We start from the raw sequence: 27,023 nt of genomic DNA, 5'->3' as shown, positions 1-27,023 counted from the left end.
CTCCATGAACTATAGCCCACCAGGCTCCTCTGTCCATGGAATTCTCCAGGCAAGAATACTGGAGTGGGTTGCCATTTCCTTCTCGAGGGGATCTTTCCAACCCAGGAATCGAACCTGGGTCTCCTGTACTGCAGGCAGATTCTTTACCAACTGAGCTACAAGGGAAGCCCATAGTTTGTAGAGCTTGATGATTGTGAAGCTTCAATTTCCTCACGAACTGCTGTGACCAGGATTCCCTGGGCACGTTCCGTGCTGGACACTTTTGTAGCTCACAGGAGCCCCAGGAGGCAGGTACTGCAATGACCCTTATCTTACACATGGGGAGGCTGAGGCTTGGGAAGTGGGGTGACTCACCTATGTCCCTTAGCCAGGAGGTGGCAGAACTGGAATTTGAGTCCATATAGAGACACATATATTGGTCAGTTGATTTTCCACAAAGGTACAAAGCGATTTTAGTGGAACAAGGATGGTCTTTTTTAACATGAGTGCTAGAACCACTGGATATCCTGTGTTGTTGTTCAGTCCCTAAGTCATGTCCGACTCTGCGACCCCGTGGACTGCAGCACGCCAGGCTTCCCTGTCCTTCACCATCTCCCAGAATTTGCTCAAACTCATGTCCACTGAGTCAGTAATGCCATCCAACCACCTCATCCTCTGTCACCCCTTTGTCCTCCTGCCCTCAATCTTGCCCAGTGTCAGGGTTTTTTGCAATGAGTTGATGTGGCCAAAGTATTGGAGCTTCAGCTTCAACATCAGTCCTTTCAGTGTATTCAGGGTTGATTTCCTTTAGGATTGACTAGTTTGATCTTCTTGCAGTCCAAGGGACTCTCAAAAATCTTCTCCAACACTGCAATTGGAAAGCATCAGTTCTTTGGCACTCAGCCTTTATGCTCCAACTCTCAAATCTGTGCACGACTACCAGAAAAACAGTTGCTTTGACTATATGGACCTTTGTCAGCAAAGTGATGTCTCTCTTTTTTTAAGATGCTGTCTAGGTTTGTCATGGCTTTTCTTCCAAGCAGTAGTGAGTGGTTAACCCATGTTAACTTGTACTGTTATCTGCTATTAAGTACTTGCCATGGGTCAGGCAGTATGTTTATTTCATGTAATCCTCACAGCCACTTTATTAGTAACTACTAGTATCTCATTTTTGCTAGCCCAAATTATTTCGCTCAGATAGTGCTCCGGGTATTCAGGCCAGATTCTTGCGATGCAGCCCGCGCCGCACCTCCCTGCCCAGCCCCCGCTTGCTAATTAGTATCTCATTTTATAGAGGAAATCGAGACTCGGGAAATTTGGGTTACTTGCCCAGTGTCATACAGCTGAACTCAGATTTGAACGTCAGATTAACCAGGGTTATCTCAAACGATGGACTTTGTGTTGGAGGTTGAATGAAAATAATCTGGGTAAAGGATCAGAAAGGAAGAATGGCTCAGGCAGGAGGGCAGGCAGAGTGTTTGCCCAAAGCAGGTCCTGGGAGAAGAAACAAGGCTCTGACGGTGTTCCATGTGCTGTCGAGATGGGGTGTGGTCACTGGGTCTCACGCCCGCCAGAAAGAGATGCTAATAACTTCTGCTTCCTGATCCCAGGCGGTCCCTGACCCTTGAGACCTAGCTGGTCCCTTGAGTAAGGTAAGAAGGGGGCTCTTGCTGCTGCCTCCTCAGCTCCTGGTTCTCAGCAGAGGTTTGGACAAATTAAGATCAGTCAGATGGGAATTGTTCTCATTTAGGCTGTGAAGTTCAGCCTCATCTCCTGTCAGATAGCTGCCCTGTGCCAATTACTTTGAGCAGAGGACCTTGAGGAAAATAACTTTGTGAGCCACCTCGTGTAGTCCAGCCCTCCCTTCTGGTTCTTTCCTCTCCTTACCCCAGAAGGCACCTGCCTAAAACACATGTATACTTGTAGCCCTCCCTTTCTCCAGTGTCTTACAAAGCTAACCTTTGCAGCGTGACATTCCAGGCCCATAATACTTTGTTTTTTCAGTTGGTCCCCATGGATTTATGCTCTGACCAAAGCTGACTGCTTGTGTCCTTTGACATTCTTGTGCCTTCATCCTTTCTGATTTCTTTGCCTAGAATGCCCTTCATACGTACACACTTATATTCTCTGTCCCTCTTCCCCGACTCAGGTGACCCACCACTGTAGTTTGATAACACCTGAAGTGGTCTAGACCCTGTTTGGAGACAGGAGTCCCCTGATCAAACAGCATTATCAAATTGCCATAAATGTTTCTAAATGATTATTCTTCATTTTTGTTCTTACTCATAGCAGACCAGTAACAAACAGTTCATAGTCTCATACTGGTCTCTGGATCACACTTGATTAACACTGGCCTGAAAATCACTCAGTATGAAGTACATGCCCAGTAAATATCTGTAAGTGTGAAGATGGCTTAGATGATGTGATGAATTTCCTGCTCTGGGGGAATCCAGGAGACCTGTGCCCTGTTGGACACCTTAGTCCGACAGCCATCCTTGAAATGAGAGTACTACAGTACTAGGGATCAGTGTGGGTTGTGTCCTTTCTACCTAGAGCCTTTGTTGAGAGATTGTTGTTATCCACAACACTCAGTCATGGCCAGCTCTTTGCGACCCCATGGACTGCAGCACGCCAGGCTTCCCTGTCCATCACCAACTCCCGGAGCTTGCTCAAATTCATGTCCATTGAATCGGTGATGCCATCCAACCATCTCATCCTCTGTCGTCCCCTTCTCTTCCTGCCTTCAATCTTTCCCAGCATCAGGGTCCTTTCCAATGAGTCAGTTCTTTGCATCTGGTGGCCAAAGTATTGGAGCTTCAGCTTCAGCATCAGTCCTTCCAATGAATATTTAGGACTGATTTCCTTTAGGATTGACTCTTTTGATCTCCTTGCACTCTGAAATAGTTATCACTTTTCTCTCATATTTGTATAGGGCTTTATCTAAGGTTTTCAAAGAACTTCTTCCATGTAATTTCTTGTTTCAGACCTGGAAAAACTGTTTCTCTCCCTCTCCTCTCTATCCTTCTGTTCTTCTCAAATTTTATATAAAATCCCAGAGTTTTTCAAATAAGGGACCTGGAAACAGATGTTGGCCAGGTGGAAACTGTTTTGATTGCAGTTATGAAATACTCAGCTTTCAGTTAGAGAAATCAATTAAAGTAAATTATCGAGCATAAACTGATCTTTCTGATGACTTTTGAAAAATTGCTTTTTTCAAATTGCCTTCAACTAGTTAATTTGTAATTTCCCTGAGGATTTCAATAGACATTCTGTGTATAATTAGATCTGTTTTTATCACTTAAAAAAAAAAAAAAAAAGCATTCAACTTCATCTAAGTCTGCTGCATTGCAGTCCTTTGTTCATTTTAAATTAAAAACTGGCATATTAGCATACTCTGGACACAAAGGGTGACAGATATTAATGGAACCCTTTATTTAAAAGTCAGTTAAGCCCCTCTCCTTCCTGAACAATTAAGTCCTGCAGGCATGGAGTGAGTCAGAGTAAGGGGGGATGTCCACAGCTATGGGGGCATTTCCCGGGGCAGCTCAGAGCCTGAGCGAGCTGAGGAGGTCTGGCTCAGCGTGGGCAGTAAGAGCCTGAGCCAGGACAGGGGAGGAGCAGCAGTGGAGGAGGCAGATTGGTTGTATGCAGGGGGATTGATCAAGTAGTAAACATAGAAGGGTAATGGAAGCCAGGTTCAGACTTTCAGGTGAGTGAAAGGGAAATTGGATTAGAATGAAAAGGACGGGTGTGAACTCATGGTTCTCAGTTTACATAGGTGGACATAGAAATGAAATGTGGTCATAAACGTGTGTGCATGTCTAGGTCTGCAAAAGCAGACAGATTTTTCTGGCTCTGTCTGCCAAGAGAGCCTGGACACACTGACATCCCAGAGGCAATAAGCATGTTTAGCACTCAGATCTTGGCTTCTAAATAGCAATTTCAGCTTCCAGGAACTGGGCTCCTTGCAGAAATGCCTGAGTCTGGGGCTGGGTCAGGGAAAGTGTAAAATGAACTTGGAGCATATTGTTGTACCAGAAAGCAAGGGAAGGCTCAGAGAGTGATGGGGACCTGTAAAAAGGACATAAACCAGTTTGAAAGCTGCCGGTGACCAAATTAAAGACAAATTAAAGGCCAGGCTTCCCTGTCCTTCACCATCTCCTGGAGTTTGTTCAAAGTCATGTCCATTGGGTTAGTGATGCCATCCAACCATCTCATCCTCCGCCACCCCTTCTCCTCCTGCCTTCAGTCTTCCCCAGCATCAGGTCTTTTCCAGTGAGTCAACTGTTTGCATTAGGTGGCCAAAGTTTTGGAGCTTCAGCATCAGTCCTTCCAATGAATATTCAACTTTCATCTTTAGGAAATATTAAAATATTCAGAGGTGAAGGGGCATCAGGTTGGCATATTACTCTCCAGTGGTTCAGTAAAAAGCATTCTTGATACTATCTTTCAGATTACTATGCCTGTGACTATATTTATTTCCCAAGAAAATAAAACGCTAAAAGATCCCATCTCACACATGTTAGAAAGGCTAAAATAAAAGTGACACTTCAGGGAGGGTGTGCAGCAGCTGGAACTCTCGTTTATGACTGGTGGGAATATAAAGTAACTCCATATTGTGTGCATGCTTAGTCACTCAATCTTGTCTGACTCTTTGCAACCCCATGGACTGTAGCCTGCCAGGCCGCTCTGTTCATGGGATTCTCCAGGCAAGAATACTGGAGTGGATAGTCATTCCCTTCTCCAAGGTATCTTCCTGATCAGGGATCGATCCTGGGTCTCCTGCATTGAAAGCAGATCCTTGACCATCTGAGCCACCAGGAAAGCCTTGTATTAGAAACAGCCAAATAGTTCTCCAAAGTTAAATGACCATCTGATGACCCAGCAATTCCACACCTTTGTTCTTTATGCGTAGAATATTTTTTCTGCTCTTCTGTGCCTGGCAAAACTTTACTCCTCTTTTAAAAGTTTGCCTAAGTGATACCTCCCCTGAGAAGCCCCTGGGTATTTCTACTCTTTGAATTAATAGCAGTTAGATTTTTAAAGTACTTACCTTTTATTTTTTTTTTTTATTCTTCCAATTTTATTTTATTTTTAAACTTTACATAATTGTATTAGTTTTGCCAAATATCAAAATGAATCCGCCACAGGTATACATGTGTTCCCCATCCCGAACCCTCCTCCCTCCTCCCTCCCCATACCATCCCTCTGGGCCGTCCCAGTGCACCAGCCCCAAGCATCCAGCATCATGCATCGAACCTGGACTGGCAACTCGTTTCCTACATGATATTTTACATGTTTCATTGCCATTCTCCCAAATCTTCCCACCCTCTCCCTCTCCCACAGAGTCCATAAGACTGTTCTATACATCAGTGTCTCTTTTGCTGTCTCGTACACCGGGTTATTGTTACCATCTTTCTAAATTCCATATATATGCGTTAGTATACTGTATTTATGTTTTTCCTTCTGGCTTACTTCACTCTGTATAATAGGCTCCAGTTTCATCCACCTCATTAGAACTGATTCAAATGTATTCTTTTTAATGGCTGAGTAATACTCCATTGTGTATATGTACCACAGCTTTCTTATCCATTCATCTGCTGATGGACATCTAGGTTGCTTCCATGTCTTGGCTATTATAAACAGTGCTGCGATGAACATTGGGGTACACGTGTCTCTTTCCCTTCTGGTTTCCTCAGTGTGTATGCCTAGCAGTGGGGTTGCTGGATCATAAGGCAGTTCTATTTCCAGTTTTTTAAGGAATCTCCACACTGTTCTCCATAGTGGCTGTACTAGTTTGCATTCCCACCAACAGTGTAAGAGGGTTCCCTTTTCTCCACACCCTCTCCAGCATTTATTATTTGTAGACTTTTGGATCGCAGCCATTCTGACTGGTGTGAAATGGTACCTCATAGTGGTTTTGATTTGCATTTCTCTGATAATGAGTGATGTTGAGCATCTTTTCATGTGTTTGTTAGCCATCTGTATGTCTTTTTTGGAGAAATGTCTATTTAGTTCTTTGGCCCATTTTTTGATTGGGTCGTTTATTTTTCTGGAGTTGAGCTGTAGGAGTTGCTTGTATATTTTTGAGATTAGTTGTTTGTCAGTTGCTTCATTTGCTATTATTTTCTCCCATTCTGAAGGCTGTCTTTTCACCTTGCTAATAGTTTCCTTTGATGTGCAGAAGCTTTTAAGGTTAATTAGGTCCCATTTGTTTATTTTTGCTTTTATTTCCAATATTCTGGGAGGTGGGTCATAGAGGATCCTGCTGTGATGTATGTCGGAGAGTGTTTTGCCTATGTTCTCCTCTAGGAGTTTTATAGTTTCTGGTCTTACGTTTAGATCTTTAATCCATTTTGAGTTTATTTTTGTGTATGGTGTTAGAAAGTGGTCCAGTTTCATTCTTTTACAAGTGGTTGACCAGATTTCCCAGCACCACTTGTTAAAGAGATTGTCTTTAATCCATTGTATATTCTTGCCTCCTTTGTCGAAGATAAGGTGTCTATATGTGCGTGGATTTATCTCTGGGCTTTCTATTTTATTCCATTGATCAATATTTCTGTTACCTTTTACATAATACTTTTTTTTTTTTTTTGTCTAGTGCGTCATTTAGTCTTTGCAATGATTTTGAGTGTTAATATTGGAAGGGTACCAAAAGCCGGGTTTCTCATTCTCAAAGAAGTGAAAGGAGAAAGGCAGAATGAACCTTGTTTTATTGGCCAGAACAAAAGATACAGGAAGCTACTTTACAGATGTGGAAGCTGAGGCCCAGTACTTAGAAGGTGAGCCAGAGCAGTACGTGCTTCACGCCAACCTCTGTGCTAAGTACGTTGTCACGGGTGACCTCATGCAGTGTTTGCAAGATTCTTCTTTGTAGAAAAGTGCTTTGCAGATGAAGAAAATTCAGAGGATTGAAAAAAACATAACAGGAAACTGTCACATTGCAGACAAGTGGCAGACTAGACTCCAAACCCACTTTTTGTCTCCAAACAGATTCCTGAGCATATCTTTCTCAGACAGACAGGCAGTCAGCCAATAGTTTAAGGATTGTGTCCCCATCCACCGTAGATTTGTGGAATTACTGGAGTAGCCTGTCACCCGAGACCATCCAGGAGGACATCAGGCCAGTCCTACCAAGGAATGTGGCCGAGGACAAGGCTGCCTTGCCACCGAGGCATGGCCACCACCCCGAGACCTCTCCTCTGCTGATCTACCAAGACTCCTCAGATCCTTCCCTCTCCACAGCACCAGCCTGGAAGATGAGCACTAGTTGGCCCATGACTGAAGACGCTACTGAGTCCCTTACACTGAGAGCAGCAGTGTTCTCCCGTCTCTGAGTTTTTTGAATTATTGATGGATTGTGCCAGCTGTTTCCATCTTTTCCTCCATTGATTTTTATCTTGACAGAATTAAAAAAAAAAAAGTGTATTTCTTTAGGGTTTCTCAATACTATCTAACCCCTCTGCCTTTTCTTGTTACACAGTGATGCAAGAGTGGTAGTAATAGCTAATTTTTTCATCCCTTGCCCCAGACTGTGCTCAAGATTTACATATAAACCAGTAGAAAGATGCTTTTACAGTCCCATTTTACAGAGGAGAAAACAGGCTAAGAAATGCTGTCACTTGTTATTTAGTTACTGGAAAAAAAAAATCTGAAAATTCTGCAAATGGATGTCTTATTCATGCTATACTAGTTTGAACATGGCTAAGATGTCAGGTTGGGTGCATGCATGCCCAGTAGCTCAGTCGTGTCCCACTCTTTGCAACCCTGTGGACTCTAGCCCGCCAGGCTCCTCTGTCCTTGGAACTTCCCAGGCAAGAATACTGGAGAGCGTTGCTGTTTCCTGTTCCAGGAGATCTTCCTGACCCAAGGATCGAACCCACATCTCTTATGTCTCCTGCATTTGCAGGCATGTTCTTTTCCAGTCGCATCACCTGGGCAGCCCAAGGTGTCAGGTTGCCACATACTGAATCCCAAAACTGATCTTTGAGGTAAAATGTTAGGAAGTAAGTAATAAATAATCATATTTATACATTTAATGTTAAACAAGATAGACCCTTGTTTTGTGTTTTTCTTTTCAGTTATGGTTTCAACTGGCTTTATTGCTTAACCAATTTTTTATCCATGTTGTGTTTATCCAGTTTTTTCTTCTTTATTAATGAATGGCATTATACTGCATGAATTGTTGGTCTATCCATTCTATCCACACAGTTGGACCATCTGTTCTCCTATTGGTGGACATTTGAGTTGTTTCTACTATTTTGGCTGTTATGGATACGGGTGCCATGAACATTCTTGGATAGATCTGTGTGTGGATATATCTTTTCATTTTTCTTGTCAGTCAGTCAGTTCAGTCGCTCAGTCGCTCGTCTCAGACTCTTTGCAACCCCATGAATTGCAGCACGCCAGGCCTCCCTGTCCGTCACCAACACCCGGAGTTCACTCAAACTCATGTCTGTCGAGTCAGTGATGCCATCCAACCATCTCATCCTCTGTCGTCCCCTTCTCCTCCTGCCCCCAGTCCCTCCCAGCATCAGAGTCTTTTCCAATGAGTCAGCTCTTCGCATGAGGTGGCCAAAGTACTGGAGTTTCAGCTTCAGCATCATTCCCTCCAAAGAAATCCCAGGACTGATCTCCTTCAGAATGGACTGGTTGGATCTCCTTGCAGTCCAAGGGACTCTCAAGAGTCTTCTCCAACACCACAGTTCAAAAGCATCAATTCTTCGGTGCTCAGCCTTCTTCACAGTCCAACTCTCACATCCATACATGACCACAGGAAAAACCATAGCCTTGACTAGACGGACCTTTGTTGGCAAAGTAATGTCTCTGCTTTTGAATATGCTATCTAGGTTGGTCATAACTTTCCTTCCAAGGAGTAAGCATCTTTTAATTTCATGGCTGCAGTCACCATCTGCAGTGATTTTGGAGCCCAAGAAAATAAAGTCTGACACTGTTTCCACTGTTTCCCCATCTATTTCCCATGAAGTGATGGGACCAGATGCCATGATCTTCGTTTTTTGAATGTTGAGCTTTAAGCCAACTTTTTCACTCTCCACTTTCACTTTCATCAAGAAGCTTTTTAGTTCCTCTTCACTTTCTGTCATAAGGGTGGTGTCATCTGCATATCTGAGGTTATTGCTATTTCTCCCGGCAATCTTGATTCCAGCTTGTGCTTCTTCCAGTCCAGCGTTTCTTATGATGTTCTCTGCATATAAGTTAAATAAGCAGGATGACAATATACAGCCTTGACGTACTCCTTTTCCTATTTGGAACCAGTCTGTTGTTCCATGTCCAGTTCTAACTGTTGCTTCCTGACCTGCATACACATTTCTCAAGAGGCAGGTCAGGTGGTCTGGTATTCCCATCTCTTTCAGAATTTTCCACAGTTTATTGTGATCCACACAGTCAGAGGCTTTGGCATAGTCAAGAAAGCAGAAATAGATGTTTTTCTGGAACTCTTTTGCTTTTTCCATGATCCACCGGATGTTGGCAATTTGATCTCTGGTTCCTCTGCCTTTTTTAAAACCAGCTTGAACATCAGGAAGTTCGCAGTTCATGTATTGCTGAAGCCTGGCTTGGAGAATTTTGAGCATTACTTTACTAGCATGTGAGATGAGTGCAATTGTGTGGTAGTTTGAGCATTCTTTGGCATTGCCTTTCTTTGGGATTGGAATGAAAACTGACCTTTTCCAGTCCTGTGGCCACTGCTGAGTTTTCCAAATGTGCTGGCATATTGAGTGCAGCACTTTCACAGCATCATCTTTCAGGATTTGAAATACCTCAACTGGAATTCCATCACCTCCACTAGCTTTGTTCGTAGTGATGCTTTCTAAGGCCCACTTGACTTCACATTCCAGGATATCTGGCTCTAGGTCAGTGATCACACCATCGTGATTATCTGGGTCATGAAGATCTTTTTCGTGTAATTCTTCTGTGTATTCTTGCCACCTCTTCTTAATATCTTCTGCTTCTGTTAGGTCCCTACCATTTCTGTCCTTTATCGAGCCCATCTTTGCATGAAATGTTCCCTTGGTATCTCTAATTTTCTTGAAGAGATCTCTAGTCTTTCCCATTCTGTTGTTTTTCTCTATTTCTTTGCATTGATCACTGAGGAAGGCTTTCTTATGTCTTCTTGCTATTCTTTGGAACTCTGTGTTCTTGCCTTGAGAACCTCATGAACAGTATGAAAAGGCAAAATGATAGGATACTGAAAGAGGAACTCCCCAGGTCAGTAGGTGCCCAATATGCTACTGGAGATCAGTGGAGAAATAACTCCAAAAAGAATGAAGGGATGGGAGCCAAAGCAAAAAGAATACCCAGCTGCGGATGTGACTGGTGATAGAAGCAAGGTCCAATGCTGTAAAGAGCAATATTGCATAGGAACCTGGAATGTCAGGTCCATGAATCAAGGCAAATTGGAAGTGGTCAAACAAGAGATGGCAAGAGTGAATGTCGACATTCTAGGAATCAGCAAACTAAAATGGACTGGAATGGGTGAATTTAACTCAGATGACCGTTTTATCTACTACTGCGGGCAGGAATCCCTTAGAAGAAATGGAGTAGCCATCATGGTCAACAAAAGAGTCCAAAATGCAGTACTTGGATGCAATCTCAAAAACGACAGAATGATCTCTGTTCGTTTCCAAGGCAAACCATTCAATATCACAATAATCCAAGTCTATGCCCCAACCAGTAACGCTGAAGAAGCTGAAATTTTTCTTGTTTAAATACCTAAAAGTGGAGCTGCTCTGTCAACGTGGAGATGTTTCTTAAGCTAAGGAACTGTCTTAGGTTTTCCAAAGTGGCCTTATTATTTTACCGTCCTCCCAGCAATGTGTGAGAGTCAGTGTTGCTCCCTGTGTTCACCAGGGCTCGGAGATGGTAACTTTTTTAAGCCATTCTAGTGGCAATGTCACAGTATCTCACTATGGTTTTTTTACTCCATGTTATTGGACACTTTTCCTCTGCTTTATTGACCATTTGTATGTCTTCTGTGAAATTCTGTTCATCTTTGTGCATATGTGTGGTACTTACAATGTCAAATATATTTTTCTAAGACGGTTGAACTCAAACATCCCATCCCACATGGTCTTATTTAAAATGTGACTGTTCTTGCTTCACTGAGAGGGAGATATGTGGTCTGTGTTCCCGCTCCTTGAACCTGAGTGGGCCGTCGCAACTGCCTGGACAGTGGGGTATGGCAGAAATGACCGTTGTAAACAGAGGCCGAGACTGTTATAAAAAGGCACTGGAGCTTCTGCCGTGGTCTCTGAGACTGCTTGCTCTGGGGGAAGCCAGCTACCATGCCCAGGGACACACTGACATGCCCATGAGGAAGGGACCAGGCTCTTGCCAGCACTGTCTCACAGCCGTGAGAATGAGACTCCTTGGAAGGGACTCCTCTAACCCCAGGCGAGCCTTCAGGTGGTGGGGCCCTCTACCCTATAGCAGTGCCCTCGTGAGGCAGAACCGCCCAGCCGAGCTGCTCCCAAATTCCTGGCCCCAGAAACACCAATAGATGGTGAAAGTGAAAATGTCAGTCTCTCAGTCATGTCTGACTCTTTGCAATCCCATGGACTGTAACCCACCAGGCTCCTCTCTCCATGGGATTATCCTGGTAAGAATACTGGAGTGTGTGGCCGTTTCCTTCTCCAGGGGGTTTTCCTGACCCAGGGATTGAACCCAGGTCTCCTGCACTGCAGGCAGGTTCTTTACCACTGAGCCACCTTAAGTGGTTGTTATTGTTTCAAAGTGTATACATTTTAGAGTAGCTATTATTCAGCCTCAGTAACTGGAGCCCTTAGCGTGATTGATCATATAATTACTCGACAATTCTTTTGTTACTGTTGTAGAGGAGCAGTTCCTATAAACACCCTTTCTTAGAACACTATCTTTTGGGGAAAAAAAAAAAACAAAACATGAAAATGGCCTCTGTGGTCAGGTTATTTGGAAGAGACATCCTTTTTGGAAATTCAGTGTGTATTTTGGTATATACGGCTCTGGAAAGTTGCAGAGTCAAGTACCCATCTGGCTTTGACTCCACTCTCTCAGCCTCTCTGGGTCACTGCAGTCCCTTCTCATAGAACCTGGTGGATAGAACCTCCTCTTCACGGGGCAGTTAGTTGTTCAGAGTGTGGCCTCCAAGATGGGTTCCCTGAGGCCACATCCCAGCCCCACCATGTACTCACTGTTTGGCCCGGGCAAGTTTCCTGACTTCCCCGCACCTCACTTTCCTCCTCTGTGAAAAGGCCATTAATACTAGTAACTGCTATAGGGATGTATGGCATTAATTTAAGCTTATGTGTATAAAGGTGCTTAGAAGAGTGCCCAGTACCTGAGAAGCCCTCAATAAATATTAGCTGGCATTGATAATATCATCCCGATATGCATTTGCATTGTTCTTTTTGAGTCTGCCTCATAATGTTATCATAGGTCTTTTTTAGCAATCTGCCTAGAATTTTCATAGTGCTCTATGAGTTACAATACAAGGCCCCTTATCTCATAACCAATTTTTTTCCCTCTTATTAACAATGCACTGAGAATTATAAAGCATCCATTCATTCACCCTATGTTTATTAAACCCTGAATGCCACACACTCATCTCGAACCCAGGGCTGCACAGCAGCCATGACTTACGCAGTCAGGGGCCCTGCTCCCAGAGCACATACTGCAGTGGAACGAGACAGACAGTAACCAAATGAGAGGGGAAGGTCACCTCAGCCCGCAGTGACTGCTGGGAAAAAGACAGGCGCTGGGGCACAGAGTGGCAAGAGGAGGCCTTCTGCAGGCAGGAGAGTGAGATGAGGTGGGCGAGATCTCGCCTGGCCCTGGGGGTGGAAGAGAATACTCTGTGGGAGCAAGCCCCAGGCCAGGGCGGGTGATGAGGCTAAGAGACCTGAGACAAGGCCTTGCTCCCTGTGGGTGTGTGAAGACTCGTGCTTTTACAGGTCAGTTTTAAGATGTTACTTGTGTACCGTGTGTTATGTAACATGTGCGTGTATTTATTCAATCCCACTTCTGCATTGGTGCACGACCAGCTCTTGGGTTTGTTGAACTTGGAGCAGTGGGCTGGCCCTTGCTGCCACGTCTCGAGTGTGGGGTCAGGAGGTAGGGTGGGTTCCTGCGTCCTTTCCTTTGACGCCTGCTGACAGCACTCTTTCAGCTGCGGGCTCTGGCGGGGGTGTGCCGACTGCCCTGTAATAAGCGCCACCCCCTTGAACTGTGTCAGGATGGTCGCTGGGCCCAAGGCCATGGTTCTACTCTCCAGCTGAGGGCGCAAGGCAAGGGTGTAGGGCTCATCTTTGACTCCTCTGTTTTCAGGCAGAATCCTGCTGTGTAAGTAAATGATGTAACTGCTGATTTTTCATCCTTAGGTCTAAGCTGGAACCAGAACCAAACACAAAGACAAGAGAATCCATGTCTTCTGAGAAAGTTTCACAGAGTCCATCAAAAGACCCTGAAGAAAAACCTGTCCCTGAAGAATATCCAGGTATGAATTAAAATCAAAATCGTGCCTTGCGTCTCTTCTTTATGACCTGTGGTGCTTGCGTTTGCACGAAGGGAAGGAAACATGGAAGCGGCAGCCTTTTTTTTGGTCACAGCTGGATCTTAATGACCACTTCAAGGGTGGGGCGGGAGGGTCCTCCAGACACCTGGGGGCCGGCAGGGTCTAAAGAAAGGGCCTGAGTCTCCACACACCAGTGAGGTGGGGACTGGAGCCTTAGAACCCAGAGGAAACATCAGAGATCTCTGCTTGTCAGTCTCAGGAGCGGTAGGGCGCTGCCTACCCTGTGCCCGTGTCAGCGCTGACCTTATGTGGACCTGACCATCCTGCCTTGGGTAGGGTGTGTGATGTCAGCAGGCTTCATCAGCCAACTGAGCCAGTGTAATGCATGTCTGGGTTTATATGCTTCCTGTCTTCATGTTTGCTGGCCGGCCTGTAACTTAGAGCACCTCCTGACACACGGAGGATGCTGGATAAACACAGTGTCTCTGTACAGCCTGCAACACAGGCAAATGTACAGAGCGCCGTTGGGGACATCTTAAGTCCCTGTGTCTGGCCGGGGCGGCTGCGTGTGTAGGGGATGCATGCTTAGTGTGCCGCATACCTCAGAGCTGGGCAATGGGGTGAGCGCTTGCTGTGCGTGGATCCCAGGATGCTGAGGCCCGCGAGTCTCCTCGCCTCCCCTCCTCACCTCCCCTCCTCGCCTCCCCTCCTCACTTCCTCTCTCGCCTCCCCTCCTCGCTGCCTCCCCTCCTCACGTCCTCTCTCACCTCCTCTCCTTGCCTCCCCTCCTCGCCTCCCCTCCTCACCTCCCCTCCTCACGTCCTCTCTCGCTTCCCCTCTCCGCCTCCCCTCCTCACGTCCTCTCTTGCCTCCCCTCTCCGCCTCCCCTCCCCGCCTCCCCTCCTCACCTCCTCTCCTGTACTCTCACAATGGCACTCGGTTACTGTACGCCTCCGGGGTGCTACCTAGGTGCTGTCCTGAACCTTCATAGATGTCACCACCATCGTTACAGCAGCCCTCTCAGATGGATTTCATGAACTTGTTTTTTCTTAAGATGAGCCTTCTGAAGGACTCTGAGAAGACTGTTGCAGAGAGGACTACGTTTGGGCAGGGTCCCTCCGGGTGCTCTGTTGAAACAGATTGTTCAGGGGCTTAGGAAGCAAAATAGGGATAGTTAAGAGGCTGCTAAAGTCTCCCAGAAACAAGATGATGGCAGATTATACCAAGCATGGGTAGCCAGGGCATGGGAGAGAATGCGGAGAGTTCTGGATATATTTTGAAAGTTGAGCACAGAATCTGCTTCCTGGATGTGGGGCATGAGGAGGAGACGGGTCAGGGAAGGCTGCAGTGGTTGTTGCAGCGGGAAGAAGGTGGCTGCCCTTCACTGAGATGCGGGAGGCTGAGGAGGGACAGGCTAGGGGCTGCCCGGCACAGAGGTTGAACAGGGAGTTGGGTCTGCGCATCTGGAGGCCAGGGGACAGGTCTGTAGATCACTTGAGACAGGCTGGGATTCCCCAAGGAATGAGGGTTGGTAGAAGGAGGATGAAGGGCTGTGCCTCCTGCCACTTGCGGTCCTCCCTGCTGTTTCTCCCTGGCACTGGTCTCTACCTTTCTATATGTTTTTCTCATTTATACTCTTTATGCTCTGTCTTCCAAGCTAAACCTAAGTCCCACGAGGACAGAAATTTCTGTATGTGCTTTGTTCACTGCTGTAACACTGGTACCCAGAACAACACCTGGCACATAGGAGGTGCTCATTAAATCTTTGTTGAAAAGAATGAATGAACGAATGAGTAAATGAAGGAATGAATGAAGCCTCTATATGGAACACTGACTGCTTTTAGTTGCTGTGGAACTATTGCCTGAAGCAAAAGGAACTTAATGTCTCTGGGTGGTAGAAAACAAATGGTCAGAGTGAAAGAGCGTCATTCCTCACAGTTTATGTTTTTATCTTAAAGTCACTATTTGGATACTTTATAATCATGCCATTATCTCCTGACTAAGCCATCCCCACAAAATATTCAGAGAGCGTGCTCCCATTTAGCTTCTCACCAGCACATACAGGAGCCGAGTGGTGTGAAGAGTGTCTCTCTGGAGGCCGTCAGCATCCCAGCTGCAGCAGTTAGTGGCACTGCCAAACACCAGTTCCCCCATTTTCTAAATGCAGACCCCTGCGTCTCGGGACTCTCCCCCCTCCACCCCCCACCACCACTGGGTAAGGCCTCTCTCTTCCCCCAGGCATCCCGGCCCCTGCTGCCACTGGCCTCACTGTCCCCACAGCTCCACCCAGCCACCCTTTCCTCCATGGTCGTTAGCTGATGCTTATTTCACAGTCATCTCTTTCCTGGTTACATAGAGTCCCAAAGGGTCATAAAATCTGAGTTGGTGCTCATTAAAAATGTGCACACTTTATGTACAAGTTGCTGCATGTATAACAAGCTTTCTCTGCTTCATTTTGTCTGTTTTTCCTGAAAGAAAGCTTTACCATTGCTGCACCCCACCTTTATCTATTTCCTGTGTGTGGAGGTGTGCCATCCCTCCTTCTGAGGTAAGGGAAGGGGAAGCATTTGGTTGCAGCATGATGTCATGGAAGGACTGTGAACCTTGGTTTCAGTCTGGCCGCTGTCCTCCACTTGGACAAGTTACTTGAACTCTGAGCCACCACTTTTTTACAGTATCACGTAGCTGTGGTTTGTTGTGAGCACTTCAGGAGCCTAGGATAAAGGGGTAAGCAGTGTCTGGCACATTGGTTTGTGGAGCCAACTATGAAGCAGTCCATTGCTTGACACTGAGGTTTGGCAGGATTCTTTATCAGTTGAACATTGGAAGTCGATTAATAGACTGGCCAAGATAGCAGAGGCAATTATGAAGGAAATTTTTTCTATTCATAAACAGCCTGGTATTGTATACAGAAAATTTTAAGAGCTCCACCAATAAAGACAAGTAGTAAATGAGTTTCAGCAAGGTTCTGGGATACAAAACCATTAAACAAAAATTTCATTTCTATATACTTAATGAACAATCCAGAAATGAAATGTAAAAAGCAGGAATTCCTTTATGATAATATCAAAAAGGATAAACTAAACAGAAGTGTAAGGCTTATACTTTGAAAGCTACAAATCATTGTTGAAAGAAATTTAACATGATCCAAATGCATCTAACAGAAGCAGAAGATATTAAGAACAGGTGGCAAGAGTACACAGAAGAACAGTACAAAAAAGATCTTCATGACCCAGATAACCACGATGGTGTGATCACCAGCCTAGAGCCAGACATCCTGGAATGCAAAGTCAAGTGGGCCTTAGGAAGCATCACTATAAACAAAGCTATTGGAGGTGATGAAATTCCAGTTGAGCTATTTCAAATCCTAAAAGATGATGCTGTGAAAGTGCTGCACTCAATATGCCAGCAAATTTGGAAACCTCAGCAGTGGCCACAGGACTGGAAAAGGTCAGTTTTCGTTCCATTCCCAAAGAAGATCAGTGGCTCAGTCGTGTATGACTCTTTGCAACCCCATAAATCACAGCACGCCAGGCCTCCCTGTCCATCACCAACACCCGGAGTTCACTGAGACTCACGTCCATCGAGTCAGTGATGCCATCCAGCCATCTCATCCTCTGTCGTCCCCTTCTCCTCCTGCCCCCAATCCCTCCCAGCATCAGAGTCTTTTCCAATGAGTCAACTCTTCGCATGAGGTGGCCAAAGTACTGGAGTTTCAGCTTTAGCATCATTCCTTCCCAAGAAATCCCAGGGCTGATCTCCTTCAGAATGGACTGGTTGGATCTCCTTGCAGTCCAAGGGACTCTCTCAAGAGTCTTCTCCAATACCACAGTTCAAAAGCATCAATTCTTCGGCGCTCAGCCTTCTTCACAGTTCAACTCTCACATCCATACATGACCACAGGAAAAACCATAGCCTTGACTAGACGAACCTTTCTTGGCAAAGTAATGTCTCTGCTTTTGAATATGCTATCTAGGTTGGTCATAACTTTCCTTCCAAGGAGTAAGCATCTTTTAATTTCATGGCTGCAGTCACCATCTGTAGTGATTTTGGAGCCCAGAAAAATAAAGTCTGACACTGTTTCCACTGTTTCCCCGTCTATTTCCCATGAAGTGGTGGGACTGGATGCCCCACACCCAAGGTAAGGGAAACCCAAGTAAAACGGTAGGTGTTGCAAGAGGGCATCAGAGGGCAAACACACTGAAACCATACTCACAGAAAATTAGTCAATCTAATCACACTAGGACCACAGCCTTGTCTAATTCAATGAAACTAAGCCATGCCCGTGGGGCAACCCAAGATGGGTGGGTCATGGTGGAGAGATTTGACAGAATGTGGTCCACTGGAGAAGAGAATGGCAAACCACTTCAGTATTCTTGCCTTGAGAACCCCATGAACAGTATGAAAAGGCAAAATGATAGGATACTGAAAGAGAAACTCCCCAGGTCAGTAGGTGCCCAATATGCTACTGGGGATCAGTGGAGAAATAACTTCCCAAAGAAAGGCAATGCCAAAGAATGCTCAAACTGCCACACAATTGCAGTCATCTCACACGCTAGCAAAGTAATGCTCAAAATTCTCCAAGCCAGGCTTCATCAGTACATGAACTGTGAACTTCCAGATGTTCAAGCTGGATTTAGAAAAGGCAGAGGAACCAGAGACCAAATGGCCAGTATCCATTGGATCATCAAGAAAAGCAAGAGAGTTCCAGCAAAACATCTACTTCAGCTTTATTGACTATGCCAAATCCTTTGACTGTGTGGATCACAACAAACTGTGGAAAATTCTTCAAGAGATGGACATACCAGACCACCTGACCTGCCTCCTGAGAAATCTGTATGCAGGTCAAGAAGCAACAGTTAGAACTGGACATGGAACAACAGACTGGTTCCAAATAGGAAAAGGAGTACATCAAGGCTGTATATTGTCACCCTGCTTATTTAACTTATATGCAGAGTACATCATGTGAAATGCTGGACTGGGTGAAGCACAAGCTGGAATCAAGATTGCCGGAAGAAATATCAATAACTTCAGATATGCAGATGACACCACCCTTATAGTAGAAAGCGAAGAAGAACTAAAGAGCCTCTTGATGAAAGTGAAAGAGAGTGAAAAAGTTGGCTTAAAACTCAACATTCAGAAAACTAAGATCGCAGCATCAAATCCCATCACTTCATGGCAAATAGATGGGGAAACAGTGGAAACAGTGAGAGACTTTATTTTCTTGGGCTCCAAAATCACTGCAGATGGTGACTGCAGCCATAAAAATTAAAAGACTTTTGCTCCTTGGAAGAAAAGCTACGACCAACCTAGAGAGCATATTAAAAAGCAGAGACATTATTTTGCTAACAAAGGTCTGTCTAGTCAAAGCTATGGGTTTTCCAGTAATCACGTATGGATGTGAGAGTTGGACTATAAGAAAGCTGAGTGCTAAAGAATTGATGCTTTTGAAATGTGTGGTGTTCAAAAAGACTCTTGAGAGTCCCTTGGACTGCAAGGAGATCCAACCAATCAACCCTAAAGGAAATCAGTCCTGAGTGTTCATTGGAAGGGACTGGTGCTGAAGCTGAAACTCCAATACTTTGGCCACCTGATGCGAAGAACTGACTCATTTGAAAAGACCCTGATGCTGGGAAAGATTGAAGGTGGGAGGAGAAGGGGACGACAGAGGATCAGATGGTTAGATAGCATCACCGACTCAGTGGAAATGAGTTTGAGTAAACTCTGAGAGTGGGTGATAGACAGGGAAATCTGGCGTCCATGGGGTCGCCAAGAGTCCAGACAAGAATGAGCGACTGAACTAAACCAAAACAAATAGAAGGGGGCTTCCCTGGTGGCTCAGACGGTAACGAATCTGCCTTCAACGCAGGAGACACGGGTTCAATCCCTGGGTTGGGAAGATCCCCTGGAGAAGGAAATGGCAACCTACTCCAGTGTTCTTGCTTGGAATGTCCCATGGACAGAGAAGCCTGGAGGATTGCAGTCCATGGGGTCGCAAAGAGTCGAAGATGACTGAGCGACTCACACGCAAATAGAAAAGCATCTCAAGTTAATCAGAAGAATTAATGTTGTTAAGATGGTAGTACACCCCAAAATGATCCACAATTTCAGTGCATTCCTTATCAGAATCCCAGCTGATTTCTTTGTGAAAATTGACAAGTTGATTCTAAAATCATGAGGAAAAGCAAGGAACTCAAGAAAACCAAACTGTCATGAAAAGGAACAAAGTAGGAGGACTCACACTTCCCAGTTTCAAAACAGACAGCAGGGCAGCAGTAATCAGGACAGGGATGCCTGCACAGGGATGGGCATGGATGAATGGAACAGAACTGAGAATCCAGAAATAACAGCATGTGGCTCTGGCCAGTTGATTTCCTTCAAGTGGGCAAGAACAGTCTCTTTAACAATTGGTGCTGGGAAAATTGTATATCTACATGCAGAAGAACAAAGATTGACACTTGAGTCACACCATTTATTAACGCTAACTCAGAATAAGACCAAAGGCCTTTACAGAGCTAAAACCCTAAAACTTGTTAAAAAAACAACAACAACAACAAAAACCAGGGCTAAATCTTCCTGATCTCAGATTTGGCAAAGAATTAACAAGGAAGGAAAGTGAAAAAAGCCCATGGAATGGGAGAAAATATTTGAAAATCACACACCTAATAAGGGATCTGTATCTAGAACGTGGAAAGGACTTTTACAAGTCAGTAAGAAAACGATAACCCAATTTTTAAATGGGCAAAGTGGACTTCAGGAGGTGGTGGTGGTCCTGAGAAATGAGTCTGGACCTGAAAAGGGGGGAAGCTTAGAATGTTCCAGGCAGAGGGAATAGCATGAGTAAACACTCAGAGGCCACAGAGCACAGGGGAGATGTGGAATGCAGTCAGTGGAGGAAAGCACTTCTGGGTCAGTAAAACTCACAGAAAGGGGAGGAGGAGTGGGTCTTGAGGTCAGGGGGGCTGGAATGCAGAGGGCCTTGAGTGCTGGACCACGGAATCGGGACTTGAGTCTCTCGGCATCGGGGCAGGAGGGAGGTCTGGGCAAAGCACCGGTGTTCGGGGCACCATGCTTCAAGTTGATTCTTAACTGCTGCAGGTCAGGATGGCTCCAGGTGGCTGCAAAGGAGAGCGTGAGTTCTGTTAACAGACTTCCCATTCTAGCTCAGAGTGGTTTATACTTGATTCTGATGTGAGTGATGTTTCTGTTTCTAATTTTGGTGTTCTTATCCTTAAACACATAGAAGTGAAAGCTCAAGATGGATACCATAATGAGGTCAAGTACAAGGTAGAGGCTGGAGAAGAGAATGGCAGTCCGCTCCAGTGTTCTTGCCTGGAGAAGTCCATGGACAGAGAAGCCTGGGCTCTGGCGGGGGTGGGATGTACATGTGTCATTTATAAATACAATGATGGTTCTGGCAAAAAAAAAAAAAAACAGCCATTTTCTAAAAACTTGCACAAAGTCATGGACATATTTTCAATAGGTTTCCCATATTTTTCTATATTTGCTTCTTTTTGTCCCCCTTCTCTACAAGGATGGTGTTTAAAAAAATTAATGCACATTTAATTTTATTTTTTTGTGATGACATATGCAGAATAATAACTGTACTTTGTACACAGGTCTGCCTAATCTGCTGTCTGTAAACTGACACCATCATTATGTACTTTTCCCTTATCAGTCTCCAGACAAAAACTCTGGACTTCTGCCTCCCTCATGGGACTGAGAGCAGCCATGGGAATTTAACTGACATCGGGGAGGAAAAGAAGCGGTATTTGCCTTTTAAGTACTTGGCAACCCGCTGATAAGCCCAGAAGCACTGCTGAGACAGCAGACAGAGTCACCTGTAGGAAGAAGACCCATTACAGCCTCCACCTAAGGGCGAAGCTCCAGCATCCACCCACCCCCGAGGAGACACACAGGCCTCGCCCTCAGGGCCCCAGGTGGCACAGCCCCTTCTGGGAGCTGTGCTGTTGGTCTGCTGTCTCAGAGGTCTGGTCCATGTTTATGATCATGACGAAAACATTCTCTAGGTTAATGTTCCTACACCACCCGTCAGCAGTCTGTTCCCAGGTTGCTATCCTGGAATACATCAGACTGCACCAAAGTGTGTCCTGGCACACGTACTAGCAGAAGTACAAGGTTTATCAGTGGAGTTGGTTACACAGAGAATTCCTTACAGTGGGATATTATGCAGCAATTTAACAGAACGAAGTAGGAACTTCCCTGGTGGTTCAGTGGCTAAGACTCCATGTTCCTGGTGCAGGGCGCTCAGGTTCCATCCCTGGTCAGGGAACTAGACCCCCCAAGTGTCAGAACCAAGACTTTGCATGCTGCAACTAAAGATCCCGCAGGCTGCAGCTAAATAAATAAATACTTAAAAAGTGAAGAACAAGGGAGATCTATGTGGAGTGACATAGGAAAATCACCAGGATGCACTGTGAAGTTATAAAAAGCAAGTTTTAGAACAACATGTTACCGTTGATATACCTGTGAAAAGCAAATAAATAATACCACACTCGCAAAACTATAAATTGTTTCTGGGCTGGCGTGGGGGCAGGGGAGGCAGGGAATTGCTTATCTGTTTGTAGGTGAACATGCCAGAGAGAGCCTGCGAGGCCACATCACAGCACCAATGAGTGGCTACTTCTGGGAGGGAAGGGCATGAGGGGTGGTGTGTCATTTCCTGTATTGTAATGAAATACAGGAAACATTTTAATGAAATTGCCCGTACATTTGACAGTCTAAAAAGCAGAGGGAAGGATGTAAGCGTGTGAGTATGTGTTTTGAAGTAAAGTCCACTTGAAAAGTGGTCCTGAAAAACATCCATTTGGTTTGTGACCATTGCTGAGATCACAGCAGTACCAAAACTGTATGGAGGGTCCCCTTTTGACACACACACACACACACACACACACACACACACACATAGCACAGGTCCAAACATTGTAAAGGATCACACCACAGTACTTGAATATTAACCGAGAGATAATCAAATATGGATGGACAAAGCCCTACAATTTTGCTTCGTCTCGGGTTTTTTTAATATGCTTACCTCCTAAACCAACCTGTTCTAAAGTGACTATTTTGCTTTCTATTTATTTTTTAAACAGAAAAGGTTCCAGTCGAAGCACAACCTGAATTGGGAAGCTGGGGAGATGGCAAAGGTGAAGATGAATTATCCCCAGAAGAAATACAAATGGTAAGCTAGTCTCTTCCTAATCATGTGTTTTTAACTACTTTTAGTAAGAATATTTCATTGAATAGAAGGTCATCCTAAATGCTGTTACCCTTATTTTTATGCTGAGCTTTAAAAATTATAGTTTAGATACAATTTTCCACTTGATTTCCTAATTCTTAGTATACTTTTCATATGCTTTAAATTTGCAATAGCATAATTAAGGAAGAAATTGCCTTAGAATAACATTACTAATATTAGATGTCTTTTTGGCAGCAGTAAAACAGTCTTCTAAATGACTCTTTTATATTCATTGCTATGGTGCTTTTTAATTGTTTGAATTGCTGGTACATGATACTGTGAAGAAAGCGTAAGTAATGACTGCAAATGACGAGCGCCACTTTAACTGCCAGTGTCACCTTTTAGTCATCCATGCCCTAGTTGCCAGCTGCAGCTTATCATCTCTGGTTGAATTTCAGAAGAAAAGCGATAGACCTGGTCCAAGCCCCAGTCTGGTCCATTTCTAGCAGGGCCGGGGGCAGGGGAGGGGAGCCGGGCATGCCCTCGTGTGTGTGTGTGTGTGTGTGTGTGTGTGCATGCGCGCACGTATGAATGCAGAGGAAGGGCTGTGATGTGTGTGCTGCACTCACGGCAGGATTGGAGGGCCACGTTGGGTGGTAGCTGCTGCTCACTGGAGCCTCATACATGCTTTGTACTCAGGGCTGTTTCACAAACATTCATTCTCTCGGATGAGCAGTTTCCCCTTTAAATCATCTCAGAAGCGTGACACTGATTCCAGTGATGATACCATTAGCCTCGATTTTCCTGGGACTTGCTCTGGGGCACTCCCTCGGAGGCTGTGGAACAAGAGGCAGAGCTCCCTGTGTCCTTGATAGACAAAAATAATTCTGAGCCCAGGAAGTAACTCAGATACCTTAAAGCAGTATAGGATACCCTGCTTCTGTCATGGTCCAGATATACCTCCAATTTGGGATACTTGCTCAGTGCTCCCCAGTCCAGCAAGCATGCCACCCAGAGGCCTGCACACGACTCCAAGCAGCAGTCCTTGCTAGCCAGTCCAGTTGGGAGAGGTTGAGGGTGATGGCCAGGGTGGGCAGTGAGGGCAGAGATGAGAAACGGGAAGTGGGCAGGACTTGGTGATCGGGGAGGGCAGCTGGGTGTGAGAGAGAGAGGGAGGAGAAAGAGCCGGGAGCTTTCTAACCTGGGGACGCAGGATGCCGGCAGTCGGGGTGATGCCCTCCATCAGGGGCAGGTGTGGGTCCTGGGAGGTGTCTGGTGGGTGCTGGGATCCCAGGCCTGGGGCTCCAGCTGGAGACGTGACCGTGGGAGACCCCTGACAGCAGGTGTTTGAAAGCACATCCAGGGTGGAGAGAGACACACGCCACCTGGGACACAGGGCCAGAGCAGGTCAAGGCGGAGAAGCCAGCAGACTGAAGGGCAGTTTGATCATGCTCCCCTATAGCTAGATGATGGCCAAATTTCCTGAATCCTCATAGTTCTTCTTCAGTTTATACAAAATAAGTTTATAACTGTAAATGATGTCATGTGTTCCCCCAGATCATGTAACGTGACCACCCTATCTTTGCTAGAGATAAAAATATGTACAGCACTGTCCCTTCATTAAGAAAGAATACATTTGTGTTTAGGCAGAACGTAGCTTCTATTTAAGGATTTTTTTAAAGTACGCTGCCCCACTTCATAAAGGAAATAGGTAGAGGAATGGCAGGCCGTTGTTTGCCAGTTGTTGCCTCTCCCCCCCACCGGGCAGCGGTGAGCAGCAGCAGCATGTGAACGTCCACAGACGTGGGCTCAGAAGTTGTCGGCTGCACGGGGGCTGGACCAGAGGAGGGCTGGCAGCAAGGATATCTGTGATCAGCAGATGCTCGGCCCCAGTGAGAGATGATGCAGCAACGTGAGCTGTGAGACAGAGCAAGTTTTGAATCCTCTGTGTCACTTACTGCCTCTGTAATTTGGGGGCAAGAAGCTGAGCCTCACTGAACCTGAGCTTGGGAGGTTGACAGGGTTGTCAGGAATGGGGTCATGGATATATGAGCGCCCAGCGGAGTGCAGGGCACATAGCAGCTGCTCAGCGGCTGTTTCCCCGCCAACAATGAGAGATTATTGCTGGGCCCATGGGGTCCTGCGTTCCCTGCATGTTCAGAGGGCGATGTAATCGATGCGTATGAGAAACACACGTTCACATCGTGAGGCTTGTCTTTCCATAATGATGGCTGGAGCACCATGCGTGCCTTTCCTTGTGCTGTCTTGACGGAAGCATCGTCCAAAAACGTGCCGGCGACCAGTCCCAATAATGCTAGCTACCTCGGTGTCACGAGACTGGTGACCCTAGCGATCAGAGCCAGCAGGGCATCCCTCCCTAATTTTTATTGCGTTATTGCAAGAGGATGGGGCAGGAGGCTGTTCCATTCAGCACCGTTATGACAGGCTGTTTGATGTTCACTTCACTCCTTTCTTAACGGGGGCTCATAGCCAAGTACCATACCTTACAGTCCGACTGACCCGAATCTTATTTAAAAGGCTCAACCCTGAAAATGAAGAAAAAGAAATGCCACACTATTGGTTTTAAATTGGAAAGCGTTAATAGCAAATTGTGGTCATAATTCATAGTCACTGTTTTGGAATTTTTCCTCAGGGTAAAATAATGAATTAAGCTCTATAATAGCAATTTAATCCATTATTTCACCCACATGAGCTGTTGATACTTGTTCCAGAATGGCTGCGGAGCATTATGTAATTCTTCGCACATTTCCATTCATCACTCGTGATACAGGTATATTAATACCCCTGGGTTAATATAAGCAGATGTTTGTGGTCAGGCTGAGTGGAACCAAATTGTTTTCTGATGTTACACAGAGAAAAACACCTCCTTTCTGAGCCCACCTTCACTTTACTTGCCTCCAGTGAAACCACTGCACTTAGTAATCTATTTCTTTGGGGTAAGTTTTAAAGACATGAAACTGACTCCTGTTCTTCAGTTCTTCAGTTTGCCTGAAAAGTGTCCCACGGCCCCTGTGCCGTGAGGCAGGCCCCTGGAAGCACCAGGTGCGTGGCTGGCAGGGCCTGTGGTCTGTGGCCACGCTTGGCTTACACATTGGGAACATGAGCATTGTTGATAGAATTTGAGCGCCACACGGGTGAAAGCTGGGGTCTAGACCCTGGGAAGGTTCACTGGGGCACAGGTGGAGGTCAGGGTGAGGGGCACGGAGCCACAGGTGTGAAGGTGTTTGGCACAAATAAAACATAACTGGAAGAGCCCCGAGCAGGTCTGGGGAGTGGGCTCCAAGCTGAGAGGCAGGCTGCCCTCTGGGCCAAGCCCCCCGTGGGTCCACCGTGTTGCTCTAGTGAACTCTTCTTAGGTCTTTGCAGCGCAGATATTTCTCCTCATTTGACACTCAGAGGCCTTGGGAGGAGTGATTTTCTTTTTCTGGATTAGAAAAGGATTTCTATAACAGCGTATGCACAATGTGGATCTGCAGCCTTTAAACCAGATTTATAAACCCTTTTGGGAGGTCCTGTTCGAAAGTCTGGCCGACTTCTAAATGGAATAAAGCAGTTAAATCATGTCACCTGCTCTGTCCAGCGGCGTCTGAGCACTTGAGCTTTATTAGTTTAGACGCCCCATGTGGTAGGACTTGTAACCGCGACACCTCCCACTGTTGTTGGCAGTTGCTTGGGGTCTGCACTGAGGGAAAGCACCGTATTCTGGGGTGAGACCTAAGCAGTATAGCGTGGAACAGCCCAGAAAGGCCGGCTGGCTGTTGTCATTTCTCCCCAGGACGGGCCTGCCCACCCTCCCCGTCATCTAGGCCTCTCAGCCCCTTTTTCAGGGGGACAGAGATGGAGGAAGACGCCGGCAGGTGTGTCTTCCCAGGGCCTGGAGGCCCCCCTGTCCTTGGTGCTGATTGTGGGGCTGCAGCTGCACGGTGCCTGTGTAGTGCCAGGGAGCCCCGCTGAGAGTGCTGTGCATGGACTCCTCACGCCCGAGAGACTGAAGGGACCCAGAGCCGTGTGGTCCTCTTGAACTTGAAACCGGGGTGCTGTGCTGCGTGCTTAGTCACTCAGTCATATCCAACTCTGTGCAACCCCATGGATTGTAGATCGTAGCCCGCCAGGCTCCTCTGTCCATGGGGATTCTTCAGGGAAAAAGACTGGACTGGGTTGCCGTGCCCTCCTCCAAGGAATCTTCCCAACCCAGGGATTGAACCCACGTCTTCCACATTGCAGGCAGATTCTTTACTGACTGAGCAACCAGGGAATCCCAGGGAGGGGCCTCCAAAGCATTTAATGACTCATTTTGCATATCCAGAATCTGAGTCCTGG

The 27,023-nt window shown here is 45.9% G+C and overlaps 2 protein-coding genes across 7 annotated transcripts in view; one reads left to right on the top strand and one right to left on the bottom strand.

The window, feature by feature from the left end:
* The window catches only part of STX18 (syntaxin 18), a 119,727-nt gene that overhangs the window by 83,800 nt on the left and 8,904 nt on the right, over positions 1–27,023 (top strand). For all 5 annotated transcript variants that reach the window (XM_086404817.1, XM_086404818.1, XM_086404820.1 and 2 more), the window contains 2 exons: positions 13,353–13,468; positions 22,597–22,685. In XM_086404817.1, the coding sequence (XP_086260943.1) occupies positions 13,353–13,468; positions 22,597–22,685 (205 nt within the window). The remainder of the gene's footprint in view (positions 1–13,352; positions 13,469–22,596; positions 22,686–27,023) is intronic.
* The window catches only part of NSG1 (neuronal vesicle trafficking associated 1), a 48,810-nt gene continuing 41,724 nt past the window's right edge, over positions 19,938–27,023 (bottom strand). For both annotated transcript variants that reach the window (XM_086404824.1, XM_086404823.1), the window contains exon 6: positions 19,938–20,604. The gene's annotated coding sequence lies outside the window, so the exon portion shown is untranslated. The remainder of the gene's footprint in view (positions 20,605–27,023) is intronic.

This window comes from Bos grunniens, chromosome 6, assembly GCF_055505025.1.
Source record: "Bos grunniens cultivar Pamir isolate PY7600 chromosome 6, Bosgru_T2T1.0, whole genome shotgun sequence".
Taxonomy (NCBI): Eukaryota; Metazoa; Chordata; class Mammalia; order Artiodactyla; family Bovidae; genus Bos; species Bos grunniens.
The sequence above is the reverse complement of the archived record's forward strand: the minus strand, read 5'-3'. Positions and strand labels throughout refer to the sequence as shown.